The 11,008-nt window shown below is 47.6% G+C and overlaps 1 protein-coding gene across 1 annotated transcript; it reads left to right on the top strand.

Annotated features, from left to right (window-relative positions):
* Window positions 1-6,531: 6,531 nt before the first annotated feature.
* Window positions 6,532-9,218, top strand: LOC147083154 (uncharacterized). Its single transcript, XM_085980219.1, has one exon. The coding sequence runs from the start codon at window positions 6,540-6,542 to the stop codon at window positions 7,608-7,610; it is 1,071 nt and encodes a 356-aa protein (XP_085836345.1). The 5' UTR covers window positions 6,532-6,539; the 3' UTR covers window positions 7,611-9,218.
* The last annotated feature ends 1,790 nt before the right edge of the window (window positions 9,219-11,008 follow it).

The following is an 11,008-nucleotide window of genomic DNA, read 5'->3' as shown; positions in this document are numbered from 1 at the left end:
AACTCTCAGCAACCAGTTAAGACTCCCTGACTCACCCAACTCTCGGCACTCTGTTGAAATCGCACTCAGGGAAGGGGAGGAGGGGGTGGAAAAAAACCCAGCTTGTGAGTGTTTATTCCTTTGCATTACCTTTATTGCAAGGCTATTCATCAACTGCATTCATTTAAAAATAAGTGAACCTTTTCTCTTTTTGACTTTTATCCAGAACAAAGAGCCCTGGTGCTGTGAACATTTTGTGGGCAGCCACTTTTAAAGGGACAAAGACCAGCATTCTTCCTCCTCTCTCTCTTGTGAGTATTTGTGGTGGGTGAGAGGGTGGGGAGGTGAGTCAAAGGGGACTGCGGCCCCTTTTCAACAAAACCAATTGCTTGGCCATTTAAAGGGGAATGGGTGCCCCCCCAGGTATTTAAAGGGGCAGTGCCTCTCTCTGTATCATGTAAGAGCAGGGAGGTTCTGCTTGAACTGTACAAAACACCAGTTAGGCCACCGGCTAGAGTGCTGCGTGCAGTTCTGCTCGCCCCATTGCAGGAAAGATGTGACTGCTCGAGACAGGAGACTTACGAGGATGTTGCCAGGGCTAGAGAATTTCAGATACAAGGAAAGATTGAATACATAGAAACATAGAAGATAATCTACATCCTAGGGCACTTAAGCAAGTGGCCCTAGAAATAGTAGATGCTTCGCTGGTTATCTTCCAAAATTTGATAGACTCTGGAACAGTACCCATGGATTGGCGGGTAGCTAATGTTACCCCACTGTTCAAAAAAGGTGGGAGAGAGAAAACGGGGAATTACAGACCGGTAAGCCTGACATCGGTAGTGGGGAAAATGCTAGAGTCCATTATAAAAGACGTAATAGCAGAGCACTTGGAAAACAGTGACGGGATCGGACAATGTCAACATGGATTTACAAAGGTGAATCGTGCTTGACTAATCTACTGGAATTTTTTGAGGTTGTAACTGGTAAAATAGATAAGGGAGAACCAGTGGATGTGGTGCATTTGGACTTTCAGAAGGCTTTCGATAAGGTTCCGCATAAGAGAACAGCGTGTAAAGTTAAGGCACATGGGATTGGGGGCAAGGTACTGTCTCTGATAGAGAACTGGCTGGCAGACAGGAAGCAAAGAGTGGAATTTCAAAAGGCTTTCGATAAGGTCCCGCATAAGAGATAGAAACATAGAAGATAGGAGCAGGAGTAGGCCATTCGGCCCCTCGAGCCTGCTCCGCCATTCAAAGCAATCATGGCTGATCATCCAAGTTCAGTACCCGGTCCCTGCTTTCTCCCCATATCCCTTGATCCCTTTAGCCTTAAGAAATATATCCAACTCCTTCTTGAATATATTTAATGAATTGGCCTCTACTGCCTTCTGTGGTAGAGAATTCCACAGGTTCACCACTCTCTGGGTGAAGAAATTCTTCCTCATTTCTGTCCTAAAAGAAATCCCTTATCCTTAGACAGTGACCCCTGGTTCTGGATTCCCCGACCATCGGGAACATCCTTCCTGCATCTAGTGTGTCCAGTGCTGCCAGAATTTTATAAGTTTCAATGAGATCCCCTCTCATTCTTCTAAACTCCAGGGAGTACAAGCCCAATCGACCCAATCTCTCCCCATACGTCATTCCTGCCATCCCAGGTATCAGTCTGGTGAATCTTCGCTGCACTCCCTCCATGGCAAGAACATCCTTCCTCAGATAAGGCGACCAAAACTGCACACAATACTCAAGGTGTGGTCTCGCCAAGGCCCTGCACAACTGCAGCAAGACATCCTTGTTCTTGTACTCGAACCCTCTCGCTATGAAGGCTAACATACCATTTGCCTTCTTAACCGCCTGCTGCACCTGCATGCTTACCTTCAGCGACTGGTGCACAAGGACACCCAGGTCCTGTTGCACTTCCCCTTCTCCCAATCTATTGCCATTCAGATAATAATCTGCCTCCCTGTTTTTGACACCAAAGTGGATAACCTCACATTTATCCACATTATATTGCATCTGCCATGTTTCTGCCCAATCACCCAACATGTCCAAATCATCCTGGAGTTTCTCGACATCCTCCTCACAGCACACACGCCCACCCAGCTTTGTGTCGTCTGCAAATTTGGAGATATTACATCTAGTTCCCTTGTCTAGATCATTAATATATATTGTGAATAGCTGGGGTCCAAGGACCGATCCCTGCGGTACCCCACTAGTCACTGCCTGCCACTCGGAAAAAGACCCGTTTATTCCAACTCTTTGCTTTCTATCTGCCAACCAGTTCTCTATCCAAGTCAGTACCTTGCCCCCAATCCCATGTGCCTTAACTTTACACGCTAATCTCTTATGCGGGACCTTATCGAAAGCCTTCTGAAAGTCCAAATACACCACATCCACTGGTTCGCCCTTATCTATTTTACCAGTTACATCCTCAAAAAATTCCAGTAGATTAGTCAAGCACGATTTACCTTTTGTAAATCCATGTTGACTTTGTCCGATCCGGTCACTGTTTTCCAAGTGCTCTGCTATTACATCTTTTATAACGGACTCTAGCATTTTCCCCACTACCGATGTCAGGCTTACCGGTCTGTAATTCCCCGTTTTCTCTCTACCACCTTTTTTGAATAGTGGGGTAACCTTAGCTACCCTCCAATCCATGGGTACTGTTCCAGAGTCTATCGAAAACCCAGCAGCTTCTCCATCTCCACTCCAGCTCAAACTGCTGTAACAAAAAGACCTACACAGGCGGCCAGGGGCCGACTTCCGTCACCTGCAAGGCTGTGTGTAGGAAACAATTGTGCATTTGAAAGCAGCTTGTATTGTGAAGCTTGTGCCCCTTTGCCAGGCCCGCTGCCTGCGGCCCCTCTCCCAGATTCCAGCCCCAGCTCTGTGCTGACTGAGCTGCTCTCACCTGGGGACAGCGCGTCACAATCGGCCCCAGCGCACCTGAGCTGGAGAGGAGGCCCCGCCCCCTTGCCGCGCCGCCATTGGTTGGAGGACCAGGCCGCCCAGTTCAGTCCTCCCAGCTCAGCCCTCATCCTATTGGTCCGTGCGCCCGTCAGTCACAGGCCCGGGCCAGCCTCCACCTGAATGGCCTCATCCTCTGATGACGTCACAATCGGGCCCTAACGCACCAGCGCCGGGAGAGCAAAGTCCCGCCCCCTTGCCGCCATTGGTTGGAGGACCAGGCCGCCCAGTTCAGTCCTCCCAGCTCAGCCCTCTTCCTATTGGTGAGAGCTCCCGTCAGTCACAGGCCCCGCTCCGCTCCGTTTGGCGTCCGCGGAGGTCCCGCCCGCCCGACTCTCAGGTTTGGGTTTTCTGGTATTTTACTTTATAATCTCGCTCTCTGCTCCCCCGCCTCACCTCGATTTAAATCGATTCCCCAACACTTTACTTTACCCCGGCCGCTGAATCCGCCTCTTATCCGGGCCCGGCCTTCCGGCTGATCCCCGGAGGCCCCGCGCAGGCGCACTGGCAGTCTGGTCTTATGGTGGGGCCGAATGAGCATGCGCAGCCCCGCCTCTCCACATTTAAAGAGACACCCACCCCCTCCACATTTAAAGGGACCCCACCCCCTCCACATTTAAAGGGACTCCCTCCCCCCTCTCGTGTGTTCTTCTGATTAAAGGGACTGTGACAATTCCCCCAGCCACCGCACTTTAGCAAGTATGTGAAAGACCTTGAGAGCCAGCCAGTGGCTCAGTTGGGAGCACCCTCGTTTCTCAGTCAGAAAGTTGTGGGTTCAAAGTCCCCATTCCAGGGACTCGAGCACATAAACCTAGGCTGACGCTCTGGTGTTATGGTGGGGCCGAATGAGCATGCGCGGCCCCCCACTGTCGGAGGGGCAGTACATGAATGAGCGCCGCACTGTGGGAGGGGCAGTACTGAGGGAGCACTGCACTGTCGGAGGGATAGTACTAAGGGAGCGCCGCACTGTCGGAGGGGCAGTACTAATGGAGCGCCGCACTATCGGAGGGTCAGTACTGAGGGAGCGCTGCACTGTCGGAGGGTCAGTACTGAGGGAGCACTGCACTGTCGGAGGGACAGTACTGAGGGAGCGCCGCACTGTCAGAGGGGCAGACCTAAGGGAGCACCGCACTGTCGGAGGGTCAGTCCTGAGGGAGCGCTGCACTGTCGGAGGGGCTGTACTGAGGGAGTGCCGCACTGTCGGAAGGTCAGTACTGAGGGGGCGCCGCACTGTCGGAGGGGCAGTACTGAGGGAGCACCGCACTGTCGGAGGGCCGCCTTTCCGATGAGACGTTCAGGTGGACATAAAAGATCCCGTTATTTCGCAGAAGGGCAGGAGAGTTATCCCCGGTGTCCTGGCCATTATTTATGATGCAAATTGGCTGCAGTGTTTCCCACATTACAACAGCAACTACACTTCAAAAAGTAATTCATTGGCGGTAAAACCGTTGGTCGTGAAAGACGCTGTATAAAGGCCAGTCTTTAACATAAGAACATGAGAAATAGGAGCAGGAGTAGGCCAATCGGCCCCTCGAGCCTGCTCCACCATTCAATAAGATCATGGCTGATCTGATCCTAACCTCAAATCTTCTATCACTCTGCATCCACCTGAACCCATGTGATCTCCCGGGAGAGGCGAAAAATCAGAAAAAGCCCCAATGGCCAATTTGGGAGAAAAAAATCTGGGAAATTCCTCTCCGACCCATCTAGGCGATCGAAATTCTTCCAGGAGATCACTCTGTCCCTATATTTTCTACAGTACTTACCTTCTGTAAAGGTGATCTCCACCCCAGCCAGGAACAGGAATAAAACCATCTCCTGAAATCTAACACAGAATTAGAACACAGTAGGAGCAGAACCAGGCTACACGGCCCCTGGGCCCACTCCACTAACCACAGGCCCATGACCATTCCGAACCTAGACTCATGTCCAATTTCCTGCCTGCTCCCCGTAACCCTTAATTCCCTTTACTTCTAGGAAACTATCTATTTCTGTTTTAAATTTATTTAATGATGTAGCTTCCACAGCTTTCTGGGGCAGCAAATTCCACAAACCTACCACCCTCTGAGTGAAGAAGTTTCTCCTCATCTCAGTTTTGAAAGAGCAGCCCCTTATTCTAAGATTATGCCCCCTAGTTCTAGTTTCACCCATCATTGGGAACATCCTCACCGCATCCACCCGATCAAGCCCCTTCACAATCTTATATGTTTCAATAAGATTGCCTCTCATTCTTCTGAACTCCAATGAGTAGAGTCCCAATCTACTCAACCTCTCCTCATATGACCACCCCCTCATCCCTGGGATTAACCGAGTGAACCTTCTTTGTACTGACTCGAGAGCAAGTATGTCTTTTCTTAAGTATGGACACCAAAACTGTATGCAGTATTCCAGGTGCGGTCTCACCAATACCTTGTACAACTGCAGCAATACCTCCCTGTTTTTATATTCCTTCCCCCTAGCAATAAAAGCCAACATTCCATTGGCCTTCTTGATCACTTGCTGCACCTGCATACTAACTTTTTGAGTTTCGTGCACCAGGACCCCCAGATCCCTTTGTACTACAGTACTTTCCAGTTTCTTGCCATTAAGATAATAACTTGCTCTATGATTTTTCCTGCCAAAGTGCATAACCTCACACTTTCCAGTATTGTATTCCATCTGCCAAATCTCTGCCCACTTACTTAGCCTGTCTATGTCCCTTTGCAGGTTTTTTATGTCCTCCTCACTCACTACTTTCCGTCCCATCTTTGTATCATCTGCAAACTTTGATATGTTACACTCGGTCCCCTCCTCCAAATCGTTAATATAGATTGTAAAGAGTTGGGGACCCAGCACTGAGCCCTGCGGAACACCACTAGTTACTGGTTGCCAATCTGAGAACGAACCATTTATCCCAACTCTCTGCTTTCTGTTAGAGAGCCAATCCTCCACCCACGCCAGAATATTACCCCCAACCCTGTGATTTTTTATCTTGAGCAATAATCTTTTGAGTGGCACCTTGTCAAATGCCTTTTGGAAGTCTAAATACACTACGTCCACTGGTTCCCCTTTATCCACCCTGTATGTTACTTCCTCAAAAAACTCCAGCAAATTTGTCAAACATGACTTCCCCTTCATGAAACCATGCTGAGTTTGTCCTATTAAATTATGTTTATCCAAATGTCCCGTTACTGTCTCCTTAATAATGGACTCTAACATTTTACCAACCACAGATGTTAGGCTAACAGGTCTATAGTTTCCAGCCTTTTGCCTACTACCCTTTTTAAATAAGGGTGTTACATTAGCAGTTTTCCAATCTGCCGGGACCTTTGCTGAGTCCAGTGAGTTTTGGAAAATGATTACCAATGCATCCACAATCCCTACCGCTACTTCCCTCAAGACCCTAGGATGCAAGCCATCTCTCCTGTATTTGCATTAATTACTTATATAAACCTCTTTTACTGTCTCTTGCAAGGGGAGGAATTGCGGACGGGCAGCTTAACGCAAACTTCACACGAAGATCTGACAGAGTCACTCAATTCATCAGGACCTGAATATCATCGACATATGGAAGCGGAAAGCAGCACTCAGAATGTGGGCAAACTGCACACGTGTCTTATGTGTGGACGTGGATTCAACCGAAGGTGCAGCCTGGGGAGGCACAAGTGTAACCAAAGCAAGGAGAGTCTGTGCAAATGTCGGGAATGCGGGAAGGGATTCAGTTGCCTTTCCGAGCTGGAGACTCATCAACGCAGTCACACTGTGAAATGGCCGTTCACCTGCACCGTGTGTGGGAAGGGATTCACTCATTCAAGCACCCTGCAGGCACACCAGCGAGTTCACGCTGGGGAGAGGCCGTTCACCTGCTCCGACTGCGGGAAGGGATTCACTCAACAATCCAACATGCTGACACACCAGCGAGTTCACACCGGGGAGAGGCCGTTCACCTGCTCTCACTGTGAGAAGAGGTTCAACCAGTCTGGCAACCTGTTGATACACGAGCGTGTTCACACCGATGAGAGCCCTTTTCAGTGCCACGACTGCGAGAAGGGCTTCAAAAGATCCAGCGACCTGATACGGCACCAGCGAGTTCACACCGGGGAGAGGCCGTTCACCTGCTCCGTGTGTGGGAAGGGATTCACTCTCTCCTCCGCCCTGCTGATGCACCAGCTGGTTCACACTGACGAGAGGCCGTTCACCTGCTCCGAGTGCGGGAAAGGATTCAATTGTCCCTCCAATCTGCGGGAACACCAGCTGCTTCACACTGATGAGAGGCCGTTCTCCTGCTCCGAGTGCGGGAAAGGATTCACTCGTCTCACCTATCTGCGGGTACACCAGTTGGTTCACACTGACGAGAGGCCGTTTAAATGTTCCGAATGCGACAAGAGTTTCAAATGCTCAAAGGACCTGAAGATGCATCGACGCAACCACACCGGGGAGAGGCCATTCAGCTGTTCTCACTGCGGGAAGAGGTTTATGCGCTCATCCGATCTTCGGAAACACCAGTTCACTCACACTGGAGAGAGGCCATTCCCCTGCTCAGTGTGTGAAAAGGGATTCACCACTTCATTTCACCTGCTGAGACACCAGCGAGTTCACACTGGGGAGAGGCCGTTCCCCTGCTCAGTGTGTGAAAAGGGATTCACCAGTTCATCTAACCTTCTGAGACACCAGCGAGTTCACACCTGAGCACACTGGTCCCATTCTGCTGTTAATCACATGAAGGACTGTTCTGTGTTAATAATGGCAATTACGGGGTTGGGGGGCGGGGGGCGGTTTGAAGATGCTGATAACCCCAGTAACTAGGCTGGAGTTTAAGAGGGGTCAGCCTCGGCTCAGTGGGTGACACTCTCACCTCTAGAGTCAGAAGGTCGTGGGTTTGAGTCCCACTCTGGAGACTTGAGCACGTAACCTAGGCTGACACTCCAGGGCAGTACTGAGGGAGAGCTGCTCTGTCAGAGGTGCCATCTTTCGGATGCGACGTTAAACCAAGGCCCCGTCTGCCCCTCAGGTGGGTGTAAAAGATCTCGTGGCTGCTATTTTGAAAAACGGAAGCGAGAAAGGATCTCGACTCGGAAGATCAGGAAGTAGAATAAGGAGCTAAGGATAACAAGGGGCAGAAAACACTGGTAGGGGTAGTGTAAAGGCCCCCTAACCGTAGCTAAACTGTTAGACAGAATATTAATCAAGAAATAGCAGGAGCTTGCAACAAAAGTAATGCAATAATCTTGGGGGACTTTAATCTTCATATAGACTGGACAAATCAAATTGGCAAAGGCAGTCTGGAGGATGAGTTCATGGGATGCATTTGGGACAGTTTCCTAGAACAATATGTCATGGACCCAACCAGGGAACAGGCTACTTTAGATTATGTGTTGTGTAATGAGACAGGGTTAATTAGCAATCTCACAGTAAAGGATCCTCTGGGGCAGAGTGATCATAATATGATAGAATTTTATGTTAATTTTGAGAGTGACTTGCCTCAGTCCAAAACTAGAGTCTTAAACTTAAATAAAGCCTATTGCATAGGTATGAGGGGCGAGTTGGCTAAGGTAGATTGGAAAAATAGATTAAAAGGTATAGCGGTAGATAAGCCGTGGCTAGCATTTAAAGAAATATTTCATAATTCTCAACAAAAATACATTCCATTGAGAAACAAAAACTCCACGGGAAAAGTGATCCAACCGTGGCTAACTAAAGAAGTTAAGGATAGCATTAGATTGAAAGAAGAAGTTTATAATGTTGCAAAGAATAATAGTAAGGCTGAGGATTGGGAGAGTTTCAGAAACCAGTAAAGGTTGACCAAAAATTGATTAAAAGGGAAAAAATAGAATGAGAGAAAAATAGCAAGAAATATAAAAGCAGATTGTAAGAGTTTCTACAAGTATGTAAAAAGGAAAAGAGTAGCAAAAGTAAACGTTGGTCCCGTAGAGGCTGAGGCAAGAGAAATTATTATGGGGAATAAGAAAATAGCAGAAAAGTTAAAAAAAAATATGTCTTCACAGTAGAAGACACAAAAAGCACACCAAAAATGGTGGGGAACCAAGGGTGTAATGAGGGTGAGGAACTTAACGTAATTAATAGAAGTAGAGAAAAGGTACTAGGAAAACTAATGGGACTAAAATCCGACAAATCCCCTGGACCTGATGGCCTACATCCCAGGGTTGTAAAAGATGTGGCTGAAGAGATAGTGGATGCATTGGTTTTGATCTTCCAAAATTTCCTAGATTGTAGAACGGTCCCAGCAGATTGGAAGGTCGCAAATGTAACACCGCTATTCAAGAAAGGAGGGAGAGGAAAAACGGGGAACTACAGGCCAGTTAGCGTGACATCAGTGTAGGATAGTGTGTACCTGTAGGATTTAGTAAACATTATTAAGATTCGATAACAATTTTAACATAACTATAATATGTGAAATTGTATGTTAAGAGCCTAAAAGCCTGTATAAAATGGAGAATGGCTGAGAGCACAGCAGGATGGGATTATGCCAACCTGACTAAAAAGCTCTGTTTAAAATTACTGAAGTAATGGAATGTTGTGCTAAGTTTATGGACACGAGGAATTCAGCAATATTATGCTTAAAGAGGTAAAAACTAGAGAGAACATAAGAACATAAGAAATAGGAGCAGGAGTAGGCCAATCAGCACCTCGAGCCTGCTCCGCCATTCAATAAGATCATGACTGATCTGATCCTAACCGCCAATCCACTATCACAGAACCATCTCCTGAATCTAACAGAATTAGACACATGAAATAGGAGCAGGATCAGGCTACACGGCCCCCAAGCCCGCTCCGCTACCCACAGGGCCATGACCGATCCGAACCTAGACTCATGTCCAAATTCCTGCCCGCTCCCCATAACCCTTAATTCCCTTTACTTCTAGGAAACTGTCTATTTCTGTTTTAAATTTATGTAATGATGTAGCTTCTACAGCTTTTTGGGGCAGCATATTCCATGGACCTACCACCCTCTGAGTGAAGTAGTTCCTCCTCATCTCAGTTTTGAAAGAGCAGCCCCTTATTCTAAGACTATGCCCCCTAGTTCAAGTTTCACCCATCATCGGGAACATCCTCCCCGCATCCACCCGATCCAACCCCTTCACAATCTTATATGTTTCAATAAGATCGCCTCTCATTCTTCTGAACTCCAATGAGTAGAGTCCCAATCTACTCAACCTCTCCTCATATGTCCATCCCCTCATCCCCGGGATTAACCGAGTGAACCTTCTTTGTACTGACTCGAGAGCAAGTATGTCCTTTCTTAAGTATGGACACCAAAACTGTACGCAGTATTCCAGGTGCAGTCTCACCAATACCTTGTACAACTGAAGCAATACCTCCCTATTTTTATATTCTATCCCCCTAGCAATGAAAGCCAACATTCCATTGGCCTTCTTAATCACTTGCTGCACCTGCATACTAACCTTTTGAGTTTCGTGCACCAGGACCCCCAGATCCCTTTGTACTTCAGTACTTTCCAGTTTGTTGCCATTAAGATAATAACTTGCTCTACGATTTTTCCTGCCAAAGTGCATAACCTCACATTTTCCAGTATTGTATTCCATCTGCCAAATCTCTGCCCACTTACTTAGCCTGTCTATGTCCCCTTGCAGGTTTTTTAAGTCCTCCTCACTCACTACTTTCCCTCCCATCTTAGTATCATCTGCAAACTTTGATATGTTACACTCGGTCCCCTCCTCCAACTCGTTAATATACATTGTAAAGAGTTGGGGACCCAGCACTGACCCCTGCGGAACACCACTAGTTACTGATTGCCAGTCTGAGAATGAACCATTTATCCCAACTCTCTGCCTTGTTAGATAGCCAATCCTCTATCCATGCCAGAATATTACCCCCATCCCGTGATTTTTTATCTTAAGCAATAGTCTTCTGTGTGGCACCTTGTCAAATGCCTTTTGGAAGTCTAAATACACTACGTCCACTGGTTCCCCTTTATCCACCCTGTATGTTACTTCTTCAAAGAACTCCAGCAAATTTGTCAAACATGACTTCCCCTTCATAAAACCATGCTGACTTTGTCCTATTAAATTATGATTATCCAAATGTCCTGTTACTGTCTCCTTAAT

The sequence above is a fragment of the Somniosus microcephalus genome, unplaced genomic scaffold (genome assembly GCF_052327205.1).
Source record: "Somniosus microcephalus isolate GS21.2 unplaced genomic scaffold, FLI_Smic_1.0 scaffold64, whole genome shotgun sequence".
Taxonomy (NCBI): domain Eukaryota; kingdom Metazoa; phylum Chordata; class Chondrichthyes; order Squaliformes; family Somniosidae; genus Somniosus; species Somniosus microcephalus.
Note: the sequence above shows the minus strand (reverse complement) of the source record. Positions and strands in the feature narration are given on the sequence as shown.

Excerpts from the sequence above, each read along its gene's own strand:
- LOC147083154 (XM_085980219.1), top strand. The coding sequence starts at position 6,540 with ATGTGTGGACGTGGATTCAACCGAAGGTGCAGCCTGGGGAGGCACAAG.